Source organism: Pagrus major, chromosome 23 (assembly GCF_040436345.1).
Source record: "Pagrus major chromosome 23, Pma_NU_1.0".
NCBI lineage: Eukaryota > Metazoa > Chordata > Actinopteri > Spariformes > Sparidae > Pagrus > Pagrus major.
Window position 1 is genome coordinate 27,324,861 of NC_133237.1, and position 25,651 is coordinate 27,350,511.

General features: G+C 43.3%; 3 protein-coding genes across 4 annotated transcripts in view; 2 read left to right on the plus strand and 1 right to left on the minus strand.

Annotated features, from left to right (window-relative positions):
- The window catches only part of LOC141019482 (E3 ubiquitin-protein ligase CHIP-like), an 8,036-nt gene extending 2,072 nt beyond the window's left edge, over positions 1–5,964 (plus strand). For both annotated transcript variants that reach the window (XM_073494417.1, XM_073494418.1), the window contains exons 2-8: positions 49–258; positions 788–986; positions 1,065–1,230; positions 1,314–1,401; positions 2,381–2,437; positions 2,874–2,990; positions 3,393–5,964. In XM_073494417.1, coding sequence (XP_073350518.1) covers positions 139–258; positions 788–986; positions 1,065–1,230; positions 1,314–1,401; positions 2,381–2,437; positions 2,874–2,990; positions 3,393–3,518 — 873 coding nt within the window. In that variant the 5' untranslated portion in view covers positions 49–138 and the 3' untranslated portion in view covers positions 3,519–5,964. The remainder of the gene's footprint in view (positions 1–48; positions 259–787; positions 987–1,064; positions 1,231–1,313; positions 1,402–2,380; positions 2,438–2,873; positions 2,991–3,392) is intronic.
- A 6,221-nt stretch (positions 5,965–12,185) lies between these two features.
- LOC141020001 (chymotrypsin-like protease CTRL-1) lies at positions 12,186–19,028 on the plus strand. The gene is made up of 5 exons (XM_073495037.1): positions 12,186–12,258; positions 12,776–12,938; positions 14,915–15,183; positions 16,673–16,812; positions 18,634–19,028. Exons 1-5 carry the CDS (start codon positions 12,186–12,188, stop codon positions 18,892–18,894), a joined length of 906 nt encoding a protein of 301 aa, XP_073351138.1. The 3' UTR covers positions 18,895–19,028.
- Positions 19,029–20,390: 1,362 nt separating this feature from the next.
- Positions 20,391–24,495, minus strand: LOC141019461 (heat shock 70 kDa protein 1). Its single transcript, XM_073494388.1, has 2 exons — positions 23,442–24,495; positions 20,391–22,616 (listed from the first exon to the last, which is right to left on the minus strand). The coding sequence occupies exon 2, from the start codon at positions 22,593–22,595 to the stop codon at positions 20,676–20,678; it is 1,920 nt and encodes a 639-aa protein (XP_073350489.1). The 5' UTR covers positions 22,596–22,616; positions 23,442–24,495; the 3' UTR covers positions 20,391–20,675.
- Positions 24,496–25,651: the final 1,156 nt, after the last annotated feature.

Consider the following 25,651-nt stretch of genomic DNA (forward strand, 5'->3'; position numbering starts at 1 on the left):
CACTATATTATGTATTAACTTCCTGTTCTTTGATTTTTCTCGTCTCAGTTTCCGTCCCGTCCGTAGGATCCGAGCGTCAGGATAGGGAAGCAGAGTGAAGGGGCAGCTGCCGCCGGAGCAGCGAGCCTGGTGGACAAGATGTCCGAAAGCCCGGAGAAGAGCGCCTCGGTGTCGGCTCAGGAGCTGAAGGAGCAGGGGAACCGCCTGTTTCTGAGCCGCAAGTACCTGGAGGCTGCTGCCTGCTACAGCAAAGCCATCGTGAGTGAGGACAGAGTGATGGGGACACCTGAAGTCTGTTGTTCTGATTGAGACAGAAATAACATAGTGTACGTTTAAATAAGGCTGAGCAGTACATACAATCAAAATCAGTGAACAGCTGATAAAATAAAGAAACGGACAGTGTACAGTGATTGCTGCGGGTATAAAGAAATTGTTTAAACTTTATTTTCTGCAGTTGCATTTACTGTAACAATGTAGATGTGATTATAAAAGCTTCAGTCTGGAAAGTTGTGCTTCAAATGTGCTCGATTTTTACTCTTCAGAAGCTGCGATGTAACATTCAGTGTTTCCACTAATCAGTCGGTCAGTTTGAAATGCCACAGCGGCTCCACACACGTGAGGTTACACATTATAACTTTGGGAAGAGTTGAGCCTCGGTATCGGATCATGAATCATGCTGGCAGATCCTCTGAGCTGAGCTGAGCTGCTGGCATCTTTATCTGGAGAGTAAAATGTTGTATTGGTGCATCTCTACAGTGCACGTCTTCGGTCTTGTCCCCTCTCTCAGACCCACAGTCCGTCCGTCCCGGCGTACTACACCAACAGAGCGCTGTGCTACGTGAAGCTGCAGCAGTACGACAAAGCTCTGTCCGACTGCAGACACGCTCTGGAGCTGGACAGCCAGTCGGTCAAAGCTCACTTCTTCATGGGTCAGTGTCACCTGGAGATGGAGAACTACGACGAGGCCATCGGCAACCTGCAGAAAGGTACGATGGATTTAAAGTCGACAAATCCGCGACAAACACACCTCAGACCTACGGCTCATCTGTGTGTTTTCGTTCCAGCGTATAACCTGGCGAAGGAGCAGCGTCTGAACTTCGGCGACGACATTCCCAGCGCTCTGCGGGTCGCCAAGAAGAAACGGTGGAACAGCCTGGAGGAGAGGAGGATCAACCAGGAGAGCGAGCTGCACGCCTACCTCAGCAAACTCATCCACGCCGAGAAAAAGAGGCACGCTCAACCCAGGAAACACGAAGACTTATGTTTTCTTCTTGTTCCTTTTTAAAATAAAGTGTGTTTGGTTTAACCTGCAGGGAACTGGAGGGCTGCAGACAGAAACAAGAAGACAAGTCAGACGACAGCAGAGTTCAACACAACCTCAACGAGATCCACACCAAACACGTATGTTGATTTATAATCCACTGGACTCATAAAGCTTTTTTGTATCCACTAAAATTCATTTTGCATTCTCAGTCAGTTCTTCAGGTCAAGAAATTCACATAATATCCTCAGAGATCATAGGGTGTCATGAATATCTATCAAATCAGCGTTCAGTTTGGATTATCAAAAAGAATAAAAGTCTGTGTTCAGCTCTCAGTACTTCTGTAGCTTCTAACTGAATCTCTTTAGTTTCTCTCGTCCTGTTTGTTTCAAACATCTGCTGAGCTTTACTGTTTCAGGAGTCGTGTTTGGTTACTGCTGCTGAAAACACAACGTTTACTCTGATGCTGCTTCATAATAAAAGCTTTTAAATGACTAAATAACGGGGGGCTTTTATTGTGAAGAAGTTATAGGAAATGAAACATGTTTGTAACTGAATTAGCAGAGCCACTTTGTCAGCGGTGATCTGCGACACTACTGGTACAGGGATCGAGACGAGAGCCATATTGTTTTAAGACGCACCTTCATGCAGGTAGAGTAGCTGTGATGGAAATGCAAATCCCAGCTGAGCCGAGTCAAACTGAGTAGAGCCAGGCCGGCAGTTCTCTCAGACGTCTCTGTGTGTTGTTATAACCGAGGTGTTCGGCTCCAGACAGACAGACTCTCGTCCTGCAGGTTTCCTGTTTCTGCTGCAGAAATGTTGCTTCATCTGAGAAAACTGTAGAAACATGTCTCAGTGTAACCTTCTGAAAGGCAGGATTAAATGCAGGGATGTTGTACACCTGCATGCTTTAAGAAAAATATAAATAATTGTCACAAGCGAACAATGAATCCATTAATCAGCTGTCTTCACCTCATCTTAAACAAAGACCTCAGTGATCATTATAGGCACCATGGAAACGGACCTGAAGGCAGAACAGTTCTGCTGCTTTGTGTTAAATTCTTCAGCTGAACCTGATAAAGAGTCGACATCCTGCTGTTCACTGTGTTTCTCCTGCAGGACAAGTATCTGTCAGACATGGAGGAGCTGTTCTGTCAAGTGGACGAGAAGAGGAAGGTCAGTGATGAAGACTGAACTGAGCTCAGTCGTCTTCTTGTCGTCCTGATTTGATTTAATCTCTTTATTTGAATTTCTTTTCCTCTCTTTCTTTTCTGTGATATTTCCTGTTTTATGGCTTCGATTCCCTTCACTCGTAGTTAATCGTGTTTTCTTTTTGTGTTTTTACATTTTCTGTTCTGCCTTCTTGTTTTACCTCCTCACAGACTGATCGACTGACCGACTGTTTATTCTCTAACATTTACTTCCAGAGTTTCCTGCTTTCGCTTGTTTGTCAAATCACTTTTATAATTTGTTTTTAAAGGTGCTGTAGAAATAAAGTGTATTATTATCATCAGTATCTTCCTGACTTACTCGAGCGTGACAAAAATAATCAAATCTCAAAAAAACAAACGACTGTGATGATAATGTTGAGTGGTTGTTGTGTGTCTGACAGAAGCGTGAGATTCCCGACTTCCTGTGTGGAAAGATCAGCTTCGAGCTGATGAGAGAGCCGTGCATCACGCCCAGCGGAGTCACGTACGACAGAAAAGACATCGAGGAGCACCTGCAGGTAAAAACTGCCCCGCAGGAACACACCTGTGTCCCCTCCACCGTCTGAGTGACGTCTTCATACAGTCGCTCAACATTTGTGTCTGACGTTAATGATTCTTGTCTCTCTGGATTCATTCTGCTGATGGTTTGTTGAAAATAGTGAATTCAGTGAATCTGAAACCAGACGATGATTTTACAGGAAAAATGACAAAACGTTATCAGAATAATTGATCATTCATTGATTATTAGACTGATAGATTCAGCGGTACACTGAAATAAAAACCTGTCATGTTTCAGCAGCTGTGGCGCCAAAAAATAACCAAACACAACTCGTAAAAACTGAAGTTTATTGTGGAGGTACTAAATGTAGTGGAGGAGTTTTTCAAAGTAAAAGCACGATGTGTTTGTTGTTCTCTCGCAGCGAGTCGGCCATTTTGACCCGGTGACGCGCACTCCTCTGACCCAAGACCAGCTGATCCCGAACCTGGCCATGAAGGAAGTCATTGATGCTTTTATTTTGGAGAACGGATGGGTGGAGGACTACTGACCAATGAGAGGACGCAAGGGAAGTTATTTTTCCACAGTTTATGGCTGGAGACGGATCTTGACGTCGGTTTAACTTCAGTTCAGAAGAAAAGTTCAAACCTGCAACAAAATCACAAACTTTAAGGCTTTAAACTCGACTTTGATGATCGGCTGCGTTTTAAAATCAACACAGCAAACAAAGTTTATTCTTTAAGAAAACAGAAGTTAAAAAGTGAAGAACTGAATGAATTGAGACAGATAATATATAAAACGAGGAGAGACGAATGTACTTCAACCCTCCAGATAAAGGTCAGGAGGAAGAGAACGGTTGAAGATGCTTTTAGAGGATGTGCAATTATTTATCATCTGAGTCGCCACTAGAGGTCGCTGTTTGTTCAACCTGCAGTGTTTCAGCAGCGGTGGAAGTGAAAGAAGCAACAGTTCAACTAAACTAAAAATATGCTTAAAAGTCAGATTGTCCAAATACACGATCAAGTAAGAACCAAAAGTAGAAGACCTCAGTGTGCAGAACGTCCCCAGAAATCATATTTATTATATTTTTATTATTGATGCTTTAATGTTTAAAGTTTTATTCTCGTTATGTTTAGTCTCGTTTTCGACTTCCTTCTGAGACGACCAAATGAAACGCACCGTCACCTTAAATAAACTTGTGGATTCTTCTGGTTTGTTGGAAACATTTGGGTCAACGAGAACGCAACTCGACAAACCGAACAAAGGTCGAGTCGTTTTAATGCAGAACAGAGAAACGTTCCTCCGTCATCAGATGGACGGTGAATCACTGGACACGGTCCTGATGGATCCAATGTCCTGATTCTGTTTACAAACAGTGACATTAATAAAGTGAGATTTGTCTTGTTTTATTTTTGTGACGACAGGAAGTTGTCTCTTCCGACTGAGCCCTTTTTTCACAATTCTGACTTTTTTCTCTCTTTAATTCTGAGTTAAAGTCAGAATTCACTCAGTCTTTTGTCTTCTCCGCACTAATACGGATATTTAGCAACACAAACATTTTCCTGTGGCGTCCGTCCACACAAACAGCGTTTTAGGTCACTAAAAACTGAGATTTTCTAAAGTGCATTTGTTAAAGAAACCTCCGACGTCTCACCTCAATTTGTGCCCATTGTTGCTTTCTGTCAGCAGCAGCTCCACACAGATGAAACTCCTTTAGCTTCCTGTTTCCACACAGCACGTGTCTGTAGATGAATGAATAATTAGCTTCAACTGTTTATGTGTTTAAGTCACTGGCCCGTTTCAGTGTTTGTAATCGTTTTTCGCGTTCTCGTGTGTGTGGAGATATTTTGCTAAACGAAGGTCGTGTGGACAGGTTTTTTTTATTTTTTTTAAGCAGAGGGGAAAAATATCCATGTAGAAAAATGGACAAGACCTATAAATCTGAGATTAAAGTCAGAATTGTGAAATAAAAGGCAGAACTTTATTTTTTTTCGTGGCACTAATCCTCTTCCGTACGCCCTCGGCAGTTTAGCTTCTGAACTTTGTTCAACAGCCGGACGAGGACCAGTAACACCAGTAAAAGTGAATCAGATGAGACGTTTGAGGACCGTCTGTACAGTTCTGATTCGCTGTCTCTCTGTGATCGGGGTCATTTTGTACAGAACCCAGTATTGACGATCATCAGTTAATGTATTGATCCGTGCTGCGGCTCAGAGAATCAACAAATCAGATTATCATCATTCCAGGTGGATGTGTGCAAGAGTGTTGCGTTTGCTGGCAAACTAAAAGACGGGAAACTGGAGCATTGCAGCTGAGAGAGAAAGAGGAGGGACCAGATTTAGTTGTAAATTTAAGATCGTGTTTTCAGATTATTTTCTGTTTTTTATGAGTGGACTCTGGTGCAGCTTTGTGCAAAAACTACAGTTCTGCTTGTGATTTTTTCTTTTACACAGTTCTTCTTCTGGAATTGTTGATATTGCTGTGTGTTCATACCAAGTGTGCACATAAAACACTTATTGTTACAGTTTTTCAGGACTGAGTTGAAGTCAAAGATCTCAGACTTTCTGTGCACATAAAAGATAATTCTCAAGTTTTGAGCACAAATTTGTTGAAGTGGTTTAATTCTCTCCTTTGCAAAGTGAATCCATCCATGAGTGGCCTTTCATTGTGACCAGCGGAGGAGAAGCAGTCACTGACATGGATTTTAACAAATCACAACAGAAACAATTATTTTGTTTCCATAAAAGTCTTAAATCTTTTACTTGAACTTGTGAAAAATGGAAAAACAAAAGTGAAGCGTTACATTTTTGTGTGGTGTTCATCAGAATGAGGCCGCGGCTGCTTTCTGAGGCTGGAGCCTGACAACTAAATGAAATCTGAATCGTGTTTGTTTCTGTTTAAATGTGACGATTACAATCCAGCTTTGACTCAATCAAATGAAATCTGATGTTCTAAAAGACTGTGTTGTGATGGAAATAAATGTTTCATGTTTTCTACGTCGGACTTTCACTGATTTCTTCTCGCAGAATAAAAGTGTCACGTTTGCTGAAATATCTCAACAACTGTCGGATGGATTGTGATGAAACGTTCCCGTCAGGATGGATTTTAATGACGGCAGACTCTCTGTGTGCTTCAGACTTCAGTTACATTTTTAACATTTTAACATTACACACTCTAACATCCTGCCAGTTTGACTTTGAACTGATAAAGATCATCAGATAACATTTATCAGTCAGTTGAACTGTGTTGAAGTAATAAACATGTTGTTTCATGAATGAAGTCATCAGAGACACATTAAACTCACAGACTTTGAGACGAGGGAACTGGATGTGCTAACATGCTAACTGATTTCTGGGTTTTAGGACTACAGACTACACGACTCTATAAACACTTAAAATAAACCTCATTATTATTATTAGTATTTACCACTGACGGTTTATTAATTGGTCCACATTCACCGTGGAGCTCTCACACCGAGCTTTCTTTATGTCGGAGCAAACGGTGCAACATTAAAGTGGCTATAGAAAGTTAAAGGGTCACTTATTTATCATCCTACAACAGGCGAGTGATGAAATGAGAGTTATAGTCCCTCAAAATAACAAAGTATTGTATTGTGAGGTGCGGATGATGAGATCTCGTGATGAAACAAGCTGCTCTGTCATCAGATGATTCTTCTGTCTCTCTCGGCAGCAGGATGAACATGAAGGCTGTGGTGGGTGTTTCAGTGTCCTTTGGACTGTCCACACCTCGCAGGTTTCACCGATGCTCCAAAAAACAGAAACTAATAATGTGACTTGGTGTTGTAACATCAGAGCAACATGTTTATTATGAAAAGCAATAAACTCCTCGTTATCAGGGCACAGCAGCAACACTGCCAGTACAGTCACTCCTCGATCTTGAGATAAGTGGTTTTGGGATCCAAAAAAAAAATAACTGTACTTGTTGATCTTCACGTCGATGATAAACTTTATTTATGAAGCATTTTCCAAAAACAAGTTTACAAAATGCTGCGCGGGCAGTAAAAAAAGAAAATCCACCGAGTAAATACGAATTAAATGCAAATTACCTACGAAACAAACATCAGTCCACCTCTGAGCAGCCGGACATGATGACCTGACAACGAGGAGGCGGAAGAGAAAACAAAAGGCTGAATGCCGGTAAAATAAATTAATCTAAAAATGTGCTACTTCGGCTCTGATGCAGCGTGCTATCTGAAAAGAAGTAACTGAAGTGAGTAAAGTAAATGTAGTGAAGAAAAAATACATCATTTGCCTCCAAAATGGTTTTAAGTATTAAGTTGCAGAAAATGGAAATATTCAAGTACACTCGAAGTTCCTCACACGTGTTGAACTTGAGTGAATGTATTTTGTTTTTTAATGCACATTAAAGACGTTTCACTCAGAATCGAAGCGTGTGGGCGGCAGCAGCTCGTTTGACTCTCGGCTCTTGAACATCTGCAGCTTTACAACTTCTTTCTCTGTCTGAACGAGTGGAGACGACCTCCCATATAAATGTCGCAGGTCTCCAGCGAGGCACAGTCACACCTTCCTGTTCCAGACTGATCAGCTTCTCATCTTATTACCAGACACAGTCGGTTGGAGGAATCACATCATGGAGGTCAAACTGTTAGTTTGTGTTGTTGTGGCTTTAGCGGTTACAGGTGAGTGCTGTTAATATGGTCTCAGTAGAGGACCAGTGTGGATAATCTGATTTATTTAGTATTTATCATGAAAAGACGTCCGAATCATGAATGAATCTTCTGTTCAACCAAGGACAACTCTGCAGTTCAGTCTTTTGTGTTTTCAGCTGTAAATAATCAGTTATTTTGTATGAAGGGTGTGTTCGGTACATGGATAATTATACTCCTTTTATTTCTATTAAAATCACCATTATTGGGAAAAAAGAAAATTAACATCAATATAACAGGTGATTCCAAAATGTAAGCACAAAACATTAACGATAACCTTTAATCCAACTGTACATATTGAGACACTGTGTGTGTATAATCTGAACTGATGCTGTAACGACCAGTCGACCAAACGATCTCAACAAGGAAATATACAGATGTATATTTTACGGATGAGGTTTAGGACCATTGAGAAATAAAATGGGTTCCGACTTTTTCTCAGAATTAAAGTCAGAGGAAAAAAAGCAGAATTATAAATTAAAGTCAGAATTATGAGTTAAAGGAATAGTTCACTCTAGAACGAAATTCAGTCATTATGGACTCACCCTCATGCTGATGAGAAATCCGGTGTAGTTTTTTATTCCTCAAAGTGCAGCTGGAGACCCGCGGTGGTACCGTCCTGCAGCAATAATCCATATAACAGGCATCAATGGTGCCCGAGACGAAAAGGTCCATAAAACTACACATAACCTTTGTAATATTCCTCCATACTGCTCGTCCGCTGCAATCCAAGTGTCCTGAAGTGGCGACATCCAGAGTTTACTGGAAACGACGTCATTTAGTACATTTTTCTAGCCTAAACAGTCACTATGCTACATTTGCCTGGAGGCACGCTCCCGCGTTCACGCGAGTCTCCCTCACACCCGCTCGCACTACGGAAGCTGCGCCGGACAAGATGAACAAGAACTCGCGATAGATACACACCGGTATTTACATCCTGGATCTGCTGCACTAGTGATTTGAAACTTTGAACTTTGGTGTGTATCTATCGCGAGTTCTCGTTCATCTTGTCTGGCGCAGCTTCCGTAGTGCAAACGCTGTGAGGGAGACTCGCGTGAACGCGGGAGCGTGCCTCCAGGTAAATGTAGCATAGGGACTGTTTAGGCTATAAAAATGTACTAAATGATGTAGTTTCCAGTAAATTCTGGATGTCGCCACTTCAGGACACTTGGATTGCAGCAGACGAGCAGTATGGAGGAATATTACAAAGGTTTTGTGTAGTTTTATGGACCTTTTCGTCTCGGGCACCATTGACGCCTGTTATATGGATTTTTGCTGCAGGACGGTACCACCGCGGGTCTCCAGCTGCACTTGGAATAAGAAACTACACCGGATTTCTCATCAGCATGAGGGTGAGTCCATAATGACTGAATTTCGTTCTAGAGTGAACTATTCCTTTAAAGTCAGAATTATGAGTTAAAGTCAGAATTATGAGTTAAAGTCAGAATTATGAGTTAAAGTCAGAATTATAAGTTAAAGTCAGAACTTTAAAGGGTGACCAGTTTTCTAACAACTTTTCTTAAAGGTCCCATATTATACTGTTTTTAATCAATTTAACACAGCTGTCAGAGGTCCAACAACACTGTATTGGAAACGTACTGCCCCAAACCCATCCGTGGTCCTGAACTTCAGCTGTCTGAAAGTGGCTCAGGTGAGCTCTGCTGAGAGCAGCTGTTTCTGTGCCTGCACCTTTAAATGCTAATGAGCTCCGTCCTGCGACACGCCCCTCTCAGGGAGAGGATGCCGCTTACGCTAGCGGTAGCATGCGCTAATGTTTACGGTGGATGTATCGCTATGGCTCGCAGAGATGCTGTCGTTCAACCGCACCAGTTTGACCCAGAATGGGACCCAGGAGGAGGCTCAGAAAAACACAGACTCTGCGGCTGCAGCAGGATGTTTCAGAGCGGTTAGTGTGTCTGAGTGTGTTACTTAGTTACCAAGCTCCCTCGTAATATTATTAACATTAAACTCGCTTCAAACGCCGTTGCATAGCGGACCGAAGCGGAGCTAACTAGTTAGCCAATTTCAAGCTGACGTCACCATACTCGTAGGCAACTGTAAATACTGTCAAAACACTGCGACACTCACCTGTGGCTCGGTGCAGCTGCTGGGTCCCGTATGGTTTGGACTGATCCTTTTACGAGGGTCAGTGTCGAGGCAGCTTTGTACTGACCCTCGTTACTGAAGCAGTCCGATGTGAAGTGGTTAGCACACACAAACAGACTTACAGGAACCGTAGCCGGCACGTTGTCGTTAACAATGAAACGCAACCACTGTCTCTTCTGCTCTTCTGTAGCTGGGACAGAATAAAGGCACTTATGTTGATTTTTACAACCAACAACAGAGCAGTTTGCGTGTCCAGCTCACTGCTAACACTGCTGTCTTACCGCTGGACACACCGACCTTCACCTCGGGGATGAACGCCCCCCGCTTGGATGTCTCCGGGGAGAGGGGGGCGTGTTTTCGGCCTATGCAAATCACTCCTGTCGTTACGTAACGACGGGAGCTGAATCTGAACAGCCTGTAGGAGCCCGTTTTACCAGCGGGGGGCTGCAGAGACGACGCAGCACTCGTTTGTTTCCTCATTCTGGGAGTTGGTAGGCTCAGGGAGGACCAGTTTATATGTAGAGACCAGAGAAAACCTGTTTTTCATAATATGGGACCTTTAAATGTTTGATTTTCTGAGTAATGACACGTATGAAGAGATGTTGAAATCACTGTACAAAAAAATATTAATAACACGTTTTATTCTTTGTCTCTCCCACAGGAAGCAATGCACAGTTAGATGGTGAGTTTCTCTTCCTTTAGTTTCTCTGTTTAAAGGTTTAAAACAGTCCAGGTTTGATGTGCAGCAGGTTTCAGTCACACCTGGTTGAAAGTGAAATACTTATTTCTACACAGAAGTTGGTTAAAGGGTCATAAAATCTGTTGGAGACACTCAGGACGAGTCCTCATAACTCTGATGATCAGATGACAGAATACCTCTAAAACTGACCATATGTTAGCTCCTGCTCTGCTTCAAGCAGATGCTAACTTGCTAACATTAGCTCGCACATTTTGTTTGATAAAGCTGCTTTTCGTACATTTATTGACTTTCTTACCGAGAGTGAGATGAGAGGATCAATATCAATCTGTTGTCTGTGTGTTACGTATAGCGCTGGAGGCAGGATCAATCAATCAATCAATCAATTTATCATTTAAAGTGCAAAATCACCATGGTACATGGTCTCAGCACACTTTACATTAAAATCAAGTACAATAATAACAGACAATAAAACAATATTAAAACACCACAGGAAAATGATAAAACAGTTAAGAATTAGTTTAAACCAAAATATTGAGTAAAGAGGTACGTTTTAAGACGGGACTTAAAAATTGCAGTGGAGAAGAACTTTAAAATTGGCTCTAGCCTGAATGGGCAGCCAATGTAATGATGCCAGGACAGGAGTTATGTGACAGAATCTACTTGTTCTTGTTAAAAGTCTGGCGGCTGAATTTTGCACAAGCTGAAGACTCCTAGTAGTACAGATGGGGAGGCCAGAAAAAAGGACATTACAGTACAAGAAACAGTACAGTACAAGAAAGCCGTCCTGGTGATTTCCTTGATGTGAGTCTGGAAAGTCAGGGTTGGCTCAAAAATAACACCTAGGTTTCTAATGTGTGTGCTTTCAGAGATTGAACAACCATCAATATTAAGACAAAGACTCTCAGAGAAGTACTTGTAGTTATTAGGTGTAATCACCAGCAAATCAGTCTTAGCAGTATTAAGCATGAGAAAGTTTTGACTCATCCAGATCTTGATTCGGCTTACACGTTTCCAGATTTTGTATTTGAGAGGGGTCATTGGGCTGTAGTGGGATGTATAGCTGTGTGTCATCAGTATAGAAATGGAACTGTATACCATATTCGGCAATTATCCTACCCAGAGGGAGCATGTAAATACAAAACAGCAGAGGGCCCAGGACGGACCCCTGGGGCACACCAGCGGTTACCGTAGAGCATTCTGACAAAGAGTTATTGAAACTAACGCATTGGGTTCTACTAGATAAGTAGGACTGGAACCATGAGAGCGCCAGCCCGTGAACACCAACATAATGCTCCAGTCGGTGTAGAAGCACACAATGATCTACGGTATCGAAGGCCGAACTTAAGTCAAGAATTAAAAGTAAGGAGGCTGATCCAGAGTCAGCAGTGACCAGTAGGTCATTAACTACTCTAGGTAGGGCAGTCTCAGTAGAGTGGCAGGAGCGGAAACCAGACTGAAAATTGTCAAAGAGATTATTGGCAGAAAGGTGGACAGTCAGTTGATCAGCAACAATTCTCTCAAGTATTTTAGATAAGAAAGGGAGAGTGGAGACAGGTCGATAATTGGCAAGAACCAGTGGATCGCTATTAGGTTTCTTGAGGAGTGGTTTAATGATAGCAGATTTATAGGTTAAGGGAACACACCCCTCGGAGAAGGAAGTGTTCAAGGTGGCACGTATAGGGGCATTCAGAATAGGAAAGAGTTCCTTAAAGAGGTCAGAAGGGATGGGATCTAGTGAACACGTTGTTGGCTTTGAGGCGGCAACCATTGAGGCCAAGGCCTCAGCAGAAACTGGGGGTTTAAACTGAGAGAATGATCTCGTGGACCAGGACACAGAGCACTGGCCGGTCATGGTACTAGAGAGCTGCTGGCTAATGATATTGTTCCTTATTTGGGAGATTTTATCAGTGAAAAACTCTAGAAAATCATTAGCTGTGAAAGAAGAGCTCAGAACCGGTGAAGAGTGTGTAAGCCTGGCCACAGTATTAAACACGACCTGATGATTGTTTGATTGGTTTCGATCAAATTGGAGAAATAAGAAGATCTGGCAGCAGAAAGTGCATGTTTATAACGTTTAAAGCTAAGAGTCCAGGCGAGGCGAGAGGACTCTGATTTACAGGTGCGCCATCTGTCTTCAAGTCTACGACAAGCCCGACAAGGAGGTGATTAGCTTAGCTTAGCACAAAGACTGGAAGCAGGGGGAAACAGCTAGCCTGGCTCTGTTCAAAGTTTAAAAACAAGATGATGATACTGATTACCACACTATAAAAACAAGAAACATGACCTGACATGAACTCTGACTGTGTCTCTCCAGTTTGTGGCACGGCACCGCTCCACACCAGGATCGTAGGCGGTAACACTGCTGCCGTAGGGGCCTGGCCCTGGCAGGTCAGTCTGCAGGTTTCAGGCCAGCATGTGTGTGGAGGCTCCCTGATCAACAACCAGTGGGTCCTGACTGCTGCCCAGTGTTTGATCGGGTGAGTTCTGATCCTGTGACGTGACTCAGCACCTCACCTGTCTGACCTCACGGTGAGCTAGAGACAAAAACATTCATCAAGTTTGTCTTCATGCTAACAGTCGAATAGCATTACAGCTGTTTCAGGTCAGTTCAGAACTTTTTGCAGCATAAAAAAAATAAAATAAAAACAAAATAAGACCATTGAAGACACTGAAATTACTTCTACTATACACATGAAACAGAGTAAAACAACAAATTCATGAGATAAAACAAAAGAATAAATGCAAAGATAAGAACAGGGATCAGACCAATAACCACAAAAAAAAGGGTTTTATAGTTTTATCCACTGATAAGGACACGACATCACCACTGACATGAGAATCTTCTAGTATCCGTCCAGTTAATGACTTATCAATAAAACGACCAAATGTTAGACAGGCTGTTTGTGTTTTTCAGTCGTTGGAAAATCACCTCTCAACTCCAAACATCACATAAAACATTTTACAGTTTTATTGATAAGTCACCTCCAGTAACCCCTTGTAAAAAAGACAATAATTGAAGGAGCGACTGTGGCTCAGGGGTAGAGCCAGCGTGTTATTATCGGAAGGTCGCTGGTTCGATTCCCCTGATCTGCATGTCGAAGTGACCTTGACACTGAACCTCAGACTGCTCCTGATGTGCCGGTCGGCACCTTGCATGGCAGCCGCTGCCATCAGTGTATGAATTACTGTCACTTTGGACATGTAAGGGTCCGATGTTGTAATATCTTTATCCATTACTATCAAACCTTGTGGTTTATCGCTCCATAAACACAGTGGGCTGTAAAGAAGGCGCGGTAGAGTCAACACATTCAAAGGTTCATGCTCAGTTGGCTACACGCCGTCTGGACAATATGACCCACATGTACAACGAGTCGCAAAGAGGTTTGATTGTAATTCTTTGTTGACTCATTCTGGACAGTTTAAAAACAGAGATATCACCTTTTTTATTTCACGCACTCTTCTTCATTTTCTAAACCTGGTGCCTCCATTACCCACAGTGCAACTCAGCCACTGAGTGACGTCATTGGCGGCAGTTTATCAGATCACATGCAGCTTCCTCTTGTAGCAGTCTCATTGTTTGAGACTTGCTGTCTTTCTTTGTTTTGGGCTGATTTTCCAAAATCCCTCTGGACTAACTGCAGGTGATTCAGATCACCTGTGCACAGGTGAGGAGACTGACTCCTGATTGAGGAGTGGAAGCAGCTTGGGGCATTTCCCTCCCAGCCAATCAGGATGACGACGCCCTTTTTGTGAAGACTTAAAAGAGGTGGGGAACGACACCAGGTGGCTCTGACCATCATTCTGAATCTGTTCCTGACTCACTGAGAGCCTCATCCTCTTAGACTGCAGCCAGTGTCTCTGGTCTGTTCAGGCCCTGTTGGGTTTTCTTGGCTGCTCCACATTATTCTAGTGAGGAAACTGGGTTTATTCTGGATCCTCTTGAAACCCTGCAGCCCCTCTACACCTTCAGTGTGACATGTTGTTTCCCTGCAGCTTGTAGGAGCACATTTGTTTATTGGTTTATTGTCTAAGTAGTGGACATTGGGAATTTCCCCTAGCTTTACATGTTTTTTGTGTATATTTTATATATTTACACACTCTGGAGCTGCAAAAGGCTTTTTATTACCTTTTTCACACGTGCAGTAGTCCTCCCTGTAAACACACCTTAATGTGGAAAATTATGACTTCATTTTAAATTATAGCGTCATTTCCCACAGTGAGCCCTCTGTTCCACTGTGGCTGCTGCTGACTGACATTTTCAAATTAAAGGCTTATTCTGCTCAAACTGACAGCATAAAGTGAAGAACAATGAACATTTAAAAGAATAAAACTTTATACATATCAATGAACTCCAATAACAACCATATTTCTCATGGTGTCTTGTTTATTGAACATAATTACCGGTCGCAGCAGAGTAGAAACATTGAAACATGTTGTCTTTTCTGTTTCTCAGCTCGTCGCCATCCAATTACAGTGTCATCCTTGGACGTGACTCACTACAATCCGCGAGCCCTAACGAGGCGACCCGCAGCGTGTCCCGGGTGATCGGCCATCCAGACTATCATGTTAAGACACTTGACAACGACATAGCCTTGGTTCAGCTTGCTTCATCTGTTACGTTCACCAACTACATCAGACCGGTGTGTCTGGCGGCGGACGGCAGCATCTTCAACGCCGGGTCGAGCTGCTGGGTCACCGGATGGGGAAGAATCCAAACTGGCGGTAAGAATTTATTCTTCATTTCTAAATGTATTGTTCGTAGTGAATGATTGTACGGATTAAATCTTATTGAACTTCAACACAAGATGACACAAAGATATAAATCAGTGGCACAAGAAGATGACGTGATTAAAGAAAAAACAGAGGTGGAAGAAGCCCTTAAACATTTTACTAGAGTACAAGAACAAAACTATACTTAGAGTCCACACAGTCTGTCCTCCAGTAGAAGTACGGACTCTGGTAAAAGTAGAGGTACTTATTCAACTTGTTTGCTCCAGTAAAAGTAACAGAGTACAGGCTCTGAAATGTACTCAGAGTATCAGAGTAAAAAGTCTCCCTCTGAAGGACATTTGTGGTCAAAGCTAACTGAAGCTCACGTCATATTAATATAATTCAAAGACTATTAAAGTTAAAGGTAGAGTCAGTAGGATTTGTCCCAGCTGTTCCTGAACGCACCACAAAGATAGTTGATTGTTGAGTCTCATTCCCAGGACGTCAAACAGCCACATGTTGGGTTGGTAAAGCGTCCCGAGCAGCAACAAAGAGAGAAAATAAGAAACTCTCTGCAGATACGAGACACTAACACGCCTTTTCTCCCCATTCCAGCCTCCCTCTCTGTCTGTTTACGTCTTTAACGTCTTTTACGTCTTTGTTTCATCTTTCTACGTCTGCTGTGCGTGATGTGCACTTCAGCGATTTAACACGTTGGTCAAAGTACGTCCTGATCAAATACAACACAGATTTCTGAGACGAGGCTGTACAGCCAAACAAAGAAAGAGACCCTCTACAGTGAGCCACCGGGGAAGCTGTGTTATCTGGAGAAATGATTAGGAGCTCAGTCTTATCTGTGTTCAGTTGTAAAAGTAGAATAGATACTGCTTGCTGCACTGACCTTGGTGAGACTGCGTATAAACAAAAATGGCAAGATGTCTCTTACCTCTTTAATGCAGGCGCCTGAGTGTCACCCAGGCCCAGCCACGCAGCAGACGTCTTCTCTTCAGATCAAATCCTGTCCAATCCTGTTCGTGACGCCAAATCATGTTGTAGATAAAGTATTCTTCAGGAAAATGCAGAGACTGCAGCTGGTGTGTTCAAAGGAGTTTAATTGCAAAAAAACAGTTTATACAGAATCAAACAATTAAGATTTGATTACAGGAAGGCATCCGTTTCTTGTTTATGTACTTTCGGTACACACCTATTTCCTGAAACATGACTTTGGTCTTAATAATATATCCACACACGATGTCCCCAATATACTCAGTAATGCAGGTACATAATATCAGCCATCAGGTTCTTAATGTCAGCCAGAAAAACAGAGTTTGTCAGGAAATTTTTCAAATAATCCGACCTGAAGGACACATTGAAGCAAATAACATACAGAACTCGAGGCACACCACCTTCTGATGTGTTTTCATGGCGTTCTGTGGCTCAGAGGAACAACATATATCAGATAAAATATATAATATATTTAAAATGTTTTCTTTTTCATCAGTTTTTCTTCCGCCTCCCGAGAGGCTGCAGCAGGTGAGCATCCCCATCGTGTCCAATCAACAATGTAACGAAGTGTACAGGATGATCACCGACAACATGATGTGCACCGGCACGAGCGGCGGAGGGACGGGCACCTGCATGGTGAGTGTGTCTGCAAAACTCTCCATCGAACTGTCAACACACACACGTTTAACAGAGCTGTGGATGTTGTCTCCAGTTAGTGTCCACGTTAGTCAGAGTCCCACAATGCTTCAGGGTGACGTTAACATTTTCACTGAACTGCCGACTTCAACATGTGTCTTCTGTTTTGGGAAACGTGTGACATGGAAACACTTCAAAGGAAAAGTTTGACATTTTGGCAAATTTCTCGGTGAGCGGATGTTCAAATTGTCCCTAAACCGGGTACATTCTGCTGGCCCGCATGAAGGCCGGTTGGGTCAACGACCCACAAGTGGTCCTCACTGAAACTGAGAGCTCACACGTGTCCTTAATAATAATAATAATAATAATAATAATAATAATAAATTTTATTTAGAAGGTGCCTTTCTGGACACTCAAGGACACCGTACACAAATGAGATAAAAGAAAACATAAAAAATAAACATCAATATCAATAAATGAAAAATAAAAAACAGACAAAATAAGAACAGTTACAGTAGATTGAAGGGATGAGACAGGGCAAGTGGCATCAGAGGGAATAGGCAGTTTTAAACAGGTGTGTTTTGAGTTGTGATTTGAAGTGGGGGAGTGAATCAATGTTTCTGAGTTGGGGTGGAAGTGAGTTCCAGAGGCAGAGCGGCTGAATGCTCTGCTCCCCATGGTGGTGAGACGGGCGGAGGGGACAGACAGGTGTATGGAGGAGGAGGATCTGAGGGAGCGGGAGGGAGTGGGAACATGGAGGAGGTCTGACAGATATGGGGGGGCGAGGTTGTGAATGGCCTTGAATGTTACCAGGAGGACTTTGTATTGGATACGGAAATGAACCGGGAGCCAGTGGAGCTGCTGAAGGACAGGGGTGATGTGGTGGATAGAGGGGCAGCTGAATTCTGGACCAGTTGAAGTTTATGGAGTGATTTGTGAGGGAGGCCAAAGAGGAGAGTTGCAGTAGTCCAGGCGGGAGGTGACAAGGCTGTGGACAAGGATGGCGGCAGTGTGGGGGGTGAGGGAGGGGCGGAGGCGGTTGATGTTTCGTAGGTGGAAGTAGGCAGACCTGGTAATGTTACTGATATGGGATTGAAAGGATAGTGTACTGTCAAGGATGACACCCAGACTCTTAACCTGGGGGGAGGGGGAAACGGAGGAGCTGTCAATAGTGAGTGAAAAGCTGTCCGTTTTGGATAGAGTGGATTTTGTGCCAATGAGGAGAACCTCTGTTTTGTTGCTGTTTAGTTTAAGGAAGTTTTGGGTGAACCAGGTTTTTATTTCAGAGATTCAGTCAGTGAGGGAGGTGGGCGGGAGAGAGGATGAAGGTTTAGTGGTGAGGTAGAGCTGGGTGTCATCGGCATAACAGTGGAAGTGAATGTTAAATTTGCGGAAGATGTTGAAAAATCTGAAAAATGTTAAATATCAGATCTGATAATCAGTCGATCCAGTGTACAGTTTATACATACTGTAAATATATGGATCAGTTACTTGTACTTTTGATACTTAAGTACATTTATATTAGACACTTTAAGACTTTTACTCAAGTACTATTTTAACACTATCTTTACTTTTACTCAAGTAGGACTTTTGGGTACTTTTGGGTAACTAGTAACTAAAGTGTGTAAGTAAATGTAGTACAGTAAAAAGTACAATATTTGCTTCTGAACTGTTGTGGAGTGGAAGTATAAAGAAACAGAAAGCTGAGTACCTCAGTACCTTTAAACTCTTCTTCTTCTTAAGAACACTTGACTAAATGTACTTAGTTACTTTCCGCCTCTGTTTGCCGGTGATGTAACTGAGGCTTGTGTCTCTGTGCAGGGGGATGGAGGCGGCCCGTTGGTGAGGAAGTCCGACACTAAGTGGGTTCAGGGTGGAGTGGTGAGTTTTGTGAGTGCAGGAGGCTGTGCGCTGCCCCATATCCCGTCAGGCTACGCCCGAGTATCCAGGTACCAGTCCTGGATCAATAGCCAGATCACCACCAACCAGCCCGGCTTCGTCATTTCTGGAGCCGCTCAGCTCGCAGCTCCTCTGCTGCTGTCCGTCTCACTGCTCCTCTCCTCACTCTGTGTCCTCTCATAGGAGGCTTTGTAAAAGATGTCTGGTTATACTTTTGATTGGATTATTATTGATTACTCGATCGTTTTGTCTTCAAAATGTCAGAAAATACAGAAATATGTCCATCATAAGACCAACAGACAATAAATGAGCCTTTGTTTAAATGTTCAAAGATTCTGATTCATTTCTGTAACTTGTATGAGATTAAATATTAAGAAGTTGTGAACTTGGACGTTGGGATGTGTCTGGAGCGATGATGAAGATATGAGTTTTATAATAGAAGGATTAAAGGAGAGGATCTTATGTTAAATCAGGTATCAAACATAAACTGTGTCATGTGTTCAGAGGATTCAAAGAGGTTCACTTCTCTGCAGTATAATCTCTTCTTTGTCTCTGTGACCGTCACAATCGAGGGAAACTCTGCAGATCTTTAGTTTCAGCGCTGGTACACAGAATATCTTCTGTCGTGGCAGCTTTAATCACCTAACACCCCTCAACACTGCAGAAAAGTCTTCTTATCTGTTGCTGTGTCGAGGTGAAGCTGTATTGATGTGAAACACTGATACAGAGGAATCAAATCGCTTCTTCTGGATTGTTTTTGAGTGTTGGAGTCGCTCCCTCTTTCATTTCAGCTTTCAGCTTTCAGCTTTAGTTAAAGGAATAGTCTCGGGGTTTACTCGAGTACTATTCATACAGGAGACTCGTTACCAAAGTAATATTTTAACATGATATCTTTACTTTTACTCAGTAAGTACTTCAGTATCAAAAATATGTTCATATGTACAAATTAATTTAAAATGCTTGGATGCAGCAGTAACTAGTCACTAGTGGTGGAGTAAAAGTACAATATTTGCCTCCAAAATGTAGTGGAGAGAAAGTATAAAGTACGTCAAAACTGTACTCAAGTACAGTACTTGAGTAAATGTACTTAGTTACATTCCATCACTGCTAGTACCACGCTGTGAAAATACTCTGTTATAAGTTAACGTTCTGCATTTGCAAAAGCTGGAACCATTAAAATGTTTTATATGAAAATTAATTAGTTATCAAAATAGTTGCCAATTAACTTTCTGCCACTCAACGAGGCCGACTGATTAATCGACTGATTGTTTCAGCTCTACTTGTGTTAACTGATGGATGGTTTGATTCATCACGAAACATATAAACTCTTCAGTTACTGGACTTTGGACTGTATGAGGAGCAGAGATGTAGTCTGGACGGGTCACAGGCGCCACCTGGTGGTCGTTTGTACACACTGCAGCCACACCTGGAAACAGCTGGATAAAATAATAAGTGTCCTCCTGACTCCTGCTGCCACAGGACAACTTCCCCTGCTAAAAGCCTGTACTTCTGTTCTTTGTACTCGGGTGTCTCTGTTGGTCGGACACAAAACCTTTTTAGGAGGCAGAAACTGAAGCTTCCTCGACAGTTGTTTTACAGTCCGTCTATTAAAACATAATTTTGTAACATCTGGATAATTTAACATGTAAACCAGAAAAATGAAACCAAAAACCAGAAAATATCTTTTTTCATCTTTATTGCAAAGTCCAGCAAGGCAGAGATGAAAAACACATGAATGTGGCAGTAATGATACAAATGTTCAGTATTTTATAAATCTTTAGCTCAGATACAATGACATGAAGTGACAGATTTATTTTAAACCGCAGTAGTGATCCTGGTGAAAAATATTTACATGGAACGTCTTTAAACATCTGCATCTTCATAACTTATTCAAGACAGATTAAGTGACAAAACTTATGATTATCAAACAGTCCCAGTGATCAGAGTCCATATGAAGGGCCACTTTAGTCCACCTCCTCGATGGTGGGCCCCTGGGAGCCGGCTCCTGCCTGCTCTCCACAGCTGCCTGCAGGCCTTCCTCCCTGATACAACCTGCTGATGATGGGCTGACACACTTTCTCCAGCTCTTTCTGCCGGTGTTGGTACTCGTCTTTATCAGCCAGCTGGTTGTTCTCCAGCCAGCCGATGGTCTCGTCACACTTCTCAATCAGCTTCTTCCGCTCCTCCTCGCTCACTTTGCCCTTTAAGTTGTCGTCCTGCGCGGTGCTCTTCATGTTGAAGGCGTACGACTCCAGGGAGTTCTTGGCAGCGATTATTTCCCTCTGAAGGTCGTCCTCAGCTTTGTATCTGTCGGCGTCCTGCAACATCCTCTCGATCTCTTCTTTGCTCAGACGGCCCTTATCGTTGGTGATGGTGATCTTGTTCTCTTTGCCGGTGCTTTTGTCCACCGCGGACACGTTCAGGATGCCGTTGGCGTCCACGTCGAAGGTGACCTCGATCTGTGGGACCCCTCGTGGAGCAGGTGGGATTCCTGTCAGCTCAAACTTGCCCAGCAGGTTGTTGTCCTTGGTCATGGCTCTCTCCCCCTCGTAGACCTGGATGAGGACCCCGGGCTGGTTGTCAGAGTAGGTGGTGAAGACCTGGGTTTGTTTAGTGGGGATGGTGGTGTTGCGTTTAATCAGGGATGTCATGACTCCTCCAGCTGTCTCGATACCCAGGGACAGAGGGGCCACGTCCAGCAGCAGCAGGTCCTGAACGTTGCCTGAGGTATCGCCTGTGAGGATGGCGGCCTGGACGGCGGCACCGTACGCCACCGCCTCGTCCGGGTTGATGCTCTTGTTCAGCTCCCTGCCGTTGAAGAAATCCTGCAGGAGTTTCTGGATTTTGGGGATTCGTGTGGAGCCTCCAACCAGGACGATGTCCTGGATCTGAGCCTTGTCCATTTTGGCGTCCCTCAGGGCTTTCTCCACCGGCTCCAATGTTCCCCTGAACAGGTCGGAGCACAGCTCCTCAAAGCGAGCCCTGGTGATGGAGGTGTAGAAGTCGACGCCCTCATACAGAGAGTCGATCTCGATGCTGGCCTGGGAGCTGGAGGACAGGGTTCTCTTGGCCCTCTCACAAGCTGTGCGCAGCCTCCTCAAGGCTCTCTTGTTCTGGCTGATGTCCTTCTTGTGTTTCCTCTTGAATTCCTCCACAAAGTGGTTCACCATGCGGTTGTCAAAGTCTTCTCCGCCCAGGTGAGTGTCTCCAGCCGTGGCCTTCACCTCAAAGATGCCGTCCTCGATGGTCAGGATGGACACATCGAAGGTGCCTCCGCCCAGGTCAAAGATCAGGACGTTACGCTCTCCTGTCTTGCCTTTGTCCAGACCGTACGCAATGGCGGCTGCCGTTGGCTCGTTGATGATCCTCAGGACGTTCAGTCCTGCGATGACGCCTGCGTCTTTAGTCGCCTGTCGCTGGGAGTCGTTGAAATACGCTGGGACTGTGACGACTGCGTTGGACACCTGCTGGCCGAGGTAGGCCTCAGCAATCTCCTTCATCTTCACCAGGACCATGGAGGAGATCTCCTCAGGGTAGAAGGTTTTGTCCTCCCCTTTGTACTCCACCTGAATTTTGGGCTTCCCTCCTTCTCCAACCACCCTAAAGGGCCAGTGCTTCATGTCAGCCTGAACCACCGGATCATCTATCTTTCTTCCAATCAGCCTCTTGGCATCAAACACAGTGTTGCTGGGGTTCAGAGCCACCTGGTTCTTGGCCGCGTCACCGATGAGCCTCTCGGTGTCAGTGAACGCCACATAGCTGGGGGTGGTCCTGTTGCCCTGGTCGTTGGCGATGATTTCTACTTTTCCGTGCTGGAACACCCCCACACAGGAGTAGGTGGTGCCCAGGTCGATGCCGATCGCTACACCTTTAGCTGGAGCCATCTTGATTGTTTCAATTTGTGTCTTAAATATGCGGAGACAAAAATCAGAAAGGAAAGTCAGAAAATTAAATACCAACAACAAACATTATTGCTTCTGTAAGAGCATATTTTTTTCTAAAAAACAACAGAGCTCTGTCTGAGCCCTGGACTTGGAGTCATAAGCATGGAGCACAACTGGCTGTTACAACCTTAAACAATTATTAATGAATCGATAACATTTAGCCTGTTACACATGATATATTTCCTATTTCTTCTGTTTGTTATTTTTATGGTCGTGTGAATAAAAAAATGTTGTCAGTTAAAGTGATTATTTAAAAGATGTAGTACCTAACGGCATTGCAAATTGTTATCAGTGGCTTTAAGTGCCATTGTCAAACATCTGGGCAATTATTTCAAAGCAGAATTATTGAGAAGAGGTTCATAATTTTGTATAAATAACTAACTGTTACTTTCAATTAGTCTGACAGGTCTGACGACCAACGCGGGCTAAATTTGACAGTTATTCAGATGGAGTTTGGTGAAGTGTCAGTATATTATCACTTGGAAAAGTGTAGAAGCTGATGGCTTCGCTAAAATTGTTATCAGTGGCTACATGTCTTAATATCACACATATGGGTTATTATTTCAATGCCGAAATTTTGCGAAGGGGTTAAATATTTTTTTTATACATTACAATCTCTTAGTTTAAATTTGTTTGACATGACTGACGACCATTGCAACCTAAATTTGACGGTTATTCATATGGAGTTTGGTGAAATGCTGTTCCACTATTCCTTCAAAGTAAGTTTACCAAACATTAAAGCATCAAACTCTCATATAAACTACTTTTCTGAAGTGTTGTACTCACAGTTCAGTGCTGAGTGTGATGCAGAGGATGGTCTTCTTCTTCCTCTCTGGATCTTCTGCTCCTCTGTTGCTCTCTGGTCTGTTGCTCTCTGGTCTGATGCTCTCTGGTCTGTTGCTCTCTGGTCTGATGCTCTCTGGTCTGATGCTCTCTGGTCTGTTGCTCTCTGGTCTGATGCTCTCTGGTCTGTTGCTCTCTGGTCTGATGCTCTCTGGTCTGTTGCTCTCTGGTCTGTTGCTCTCTGGATCTTCTGCTCCTCTGATGCTCTCTGGTCTGTTGCTCTCTGGTCTGATGCTCTCTGGTCTGATGCTCTCTGGTCTGTTGCTCTCTGGTCTGATGCTCTCTGGTCTGTTGCTCTCTGGTCTGTTGCTCTCTGGATCTTCTGCTCCTCTGTTGCTCTCTGGTCTGTTGCTCTCTGGTCTGATGCTCTCTGGTCTGTTGCTCTCTGGTCTGATGCTCTCTGGTCTGTTGCTCTCTGGTCTGATGCTCTCTGGTCTGTTGCTCTCTGGTCTGTTGCTCTCTGGATCTTCTGCTCCTCTGATGCTCTCTGGTCTGTTGCTCTCTGGTCTGATGCTCTCTGGTCTGATGCTCTCTGGTCTGAGTCTGTTGCTCTCTGGTCTGTTGCTCTCTGGTCTGATGCTCTCTGGTCTGATGCTCTCTGGTCTGTTGCTCTCTGGTCTGATGCTCTCTGGTCTGTTGCTCTCTGGTCTGTTGCTCTCTGGTCTGATGCTCTCTGGTCTGTTGCTCTCTGGTCTGATGCTCTCTGGTCTGTTGCTCTCTGGTCTGATGCTCTCTGGTCTGATGCTCTCTGGTCTGTTGCTCTCTGGTCTGATGCTCTCTGGTCTGTTGCTCTCTGGTCTGATGCTCTCTGGTCTGTTGCTCTCTGGTCTGTTGCTCTCTGGATCTTCTGCTCCTCTGATGCTCTCTGGTCTGTTGCTCTCTGGTCTGATGCTCTCTGGTCTGATGCTCTCTGGTCTGAGTCTGTTGCTCTCTGGTCTGTTGCTCTCTGGTCTGATGCTCTCTGGTCTGATGCTCTCTGGTCTGTTGCTCTCTGGTCTGATGCTCTCTGGTCTGATGCTCTCTGGTCTGTTGCTCTCTGGTCTGATGCTCTCTGGTCTGTTGCTCTCTGGTCTGATGCTCTCTGGTCTGATGCTCTCTGGTCTGTTGCTCTCTGGTCTGATGCTCTCTGGTCTGTTGCTCTCTGGTCTGATGCTCTCTGGTCTGTTGCTCTCTGGTCTGATGCTCTCTGGTCTGATGCTCTCTGGTCTGTTGCTCTCTGGTCTGATGCTCTCTGGTCTGATGCTCTCAGTTTTAAACCTCTGGACTCCGTCTGGTTGTTTCTAGACGCTTCACTACAACACCGTCAAGTCAGCGGCCATGGCAGGCACAACTTCCTGTTTACGATTTCAAAATAAAACGCCCACGTTTAAAGCCTGTGTAAGTAACTACCAAGCAACGCGATTTTGTCTTATTTTGAAGGTGAAATAATTTAAAGCGGGAATGTTTCTGATTCGCTTTGACGCTTGACGTATCTATCTTTAGCAACCAGACGTGATGACGTAATACTTCTGGTAGGTTTGAGAACTTTCTGGAGCAAAAACCAGAATTAATAATAATTTATTTTCCCATCAAATCCAAATATCAGCACCATCTCTGAGCAGTGATGGGATGTAAGTACAAGCAATAACTGTACTGAAGTACATTTTTGAGATACTTGTACTTTATGTGAGTATTTTGGAGGTAAATATTGTACTTTTTTACTCCACTATATTTTTTGATAACTTTAGTTACTAGTTACTTTGCAGCAGTCGGCAATCGGATTAAAAACTCAAACACATATTCCAATAATCAGAGAAATGCTGAATATCAGATCTGATAATCAGTTTTTTTACATTTTATTTATTTTGTAGCTTTATTATTTAATTAATTTTATATCTTATTATATAGAAATTCACTTGTTCAAGTAGCTCAAGAGTCAAAAACAGAGGGGGAAACTGAATAAATGATAGATAAATTGACACAAGACAAAATAAAGAATAACACAAAAACGTAGTAAATAATAATGTTAATAATAATAATAAAGAAACTATACTATATTCACCCTTCACATACCAGAGATTTAGGGATTTTAATGTTTATTTCACATTCCACTGTCTGATTATCAAGATTTTAAAGTTTCCTTTTCTTTCCATTATTATATACTATTATATTAT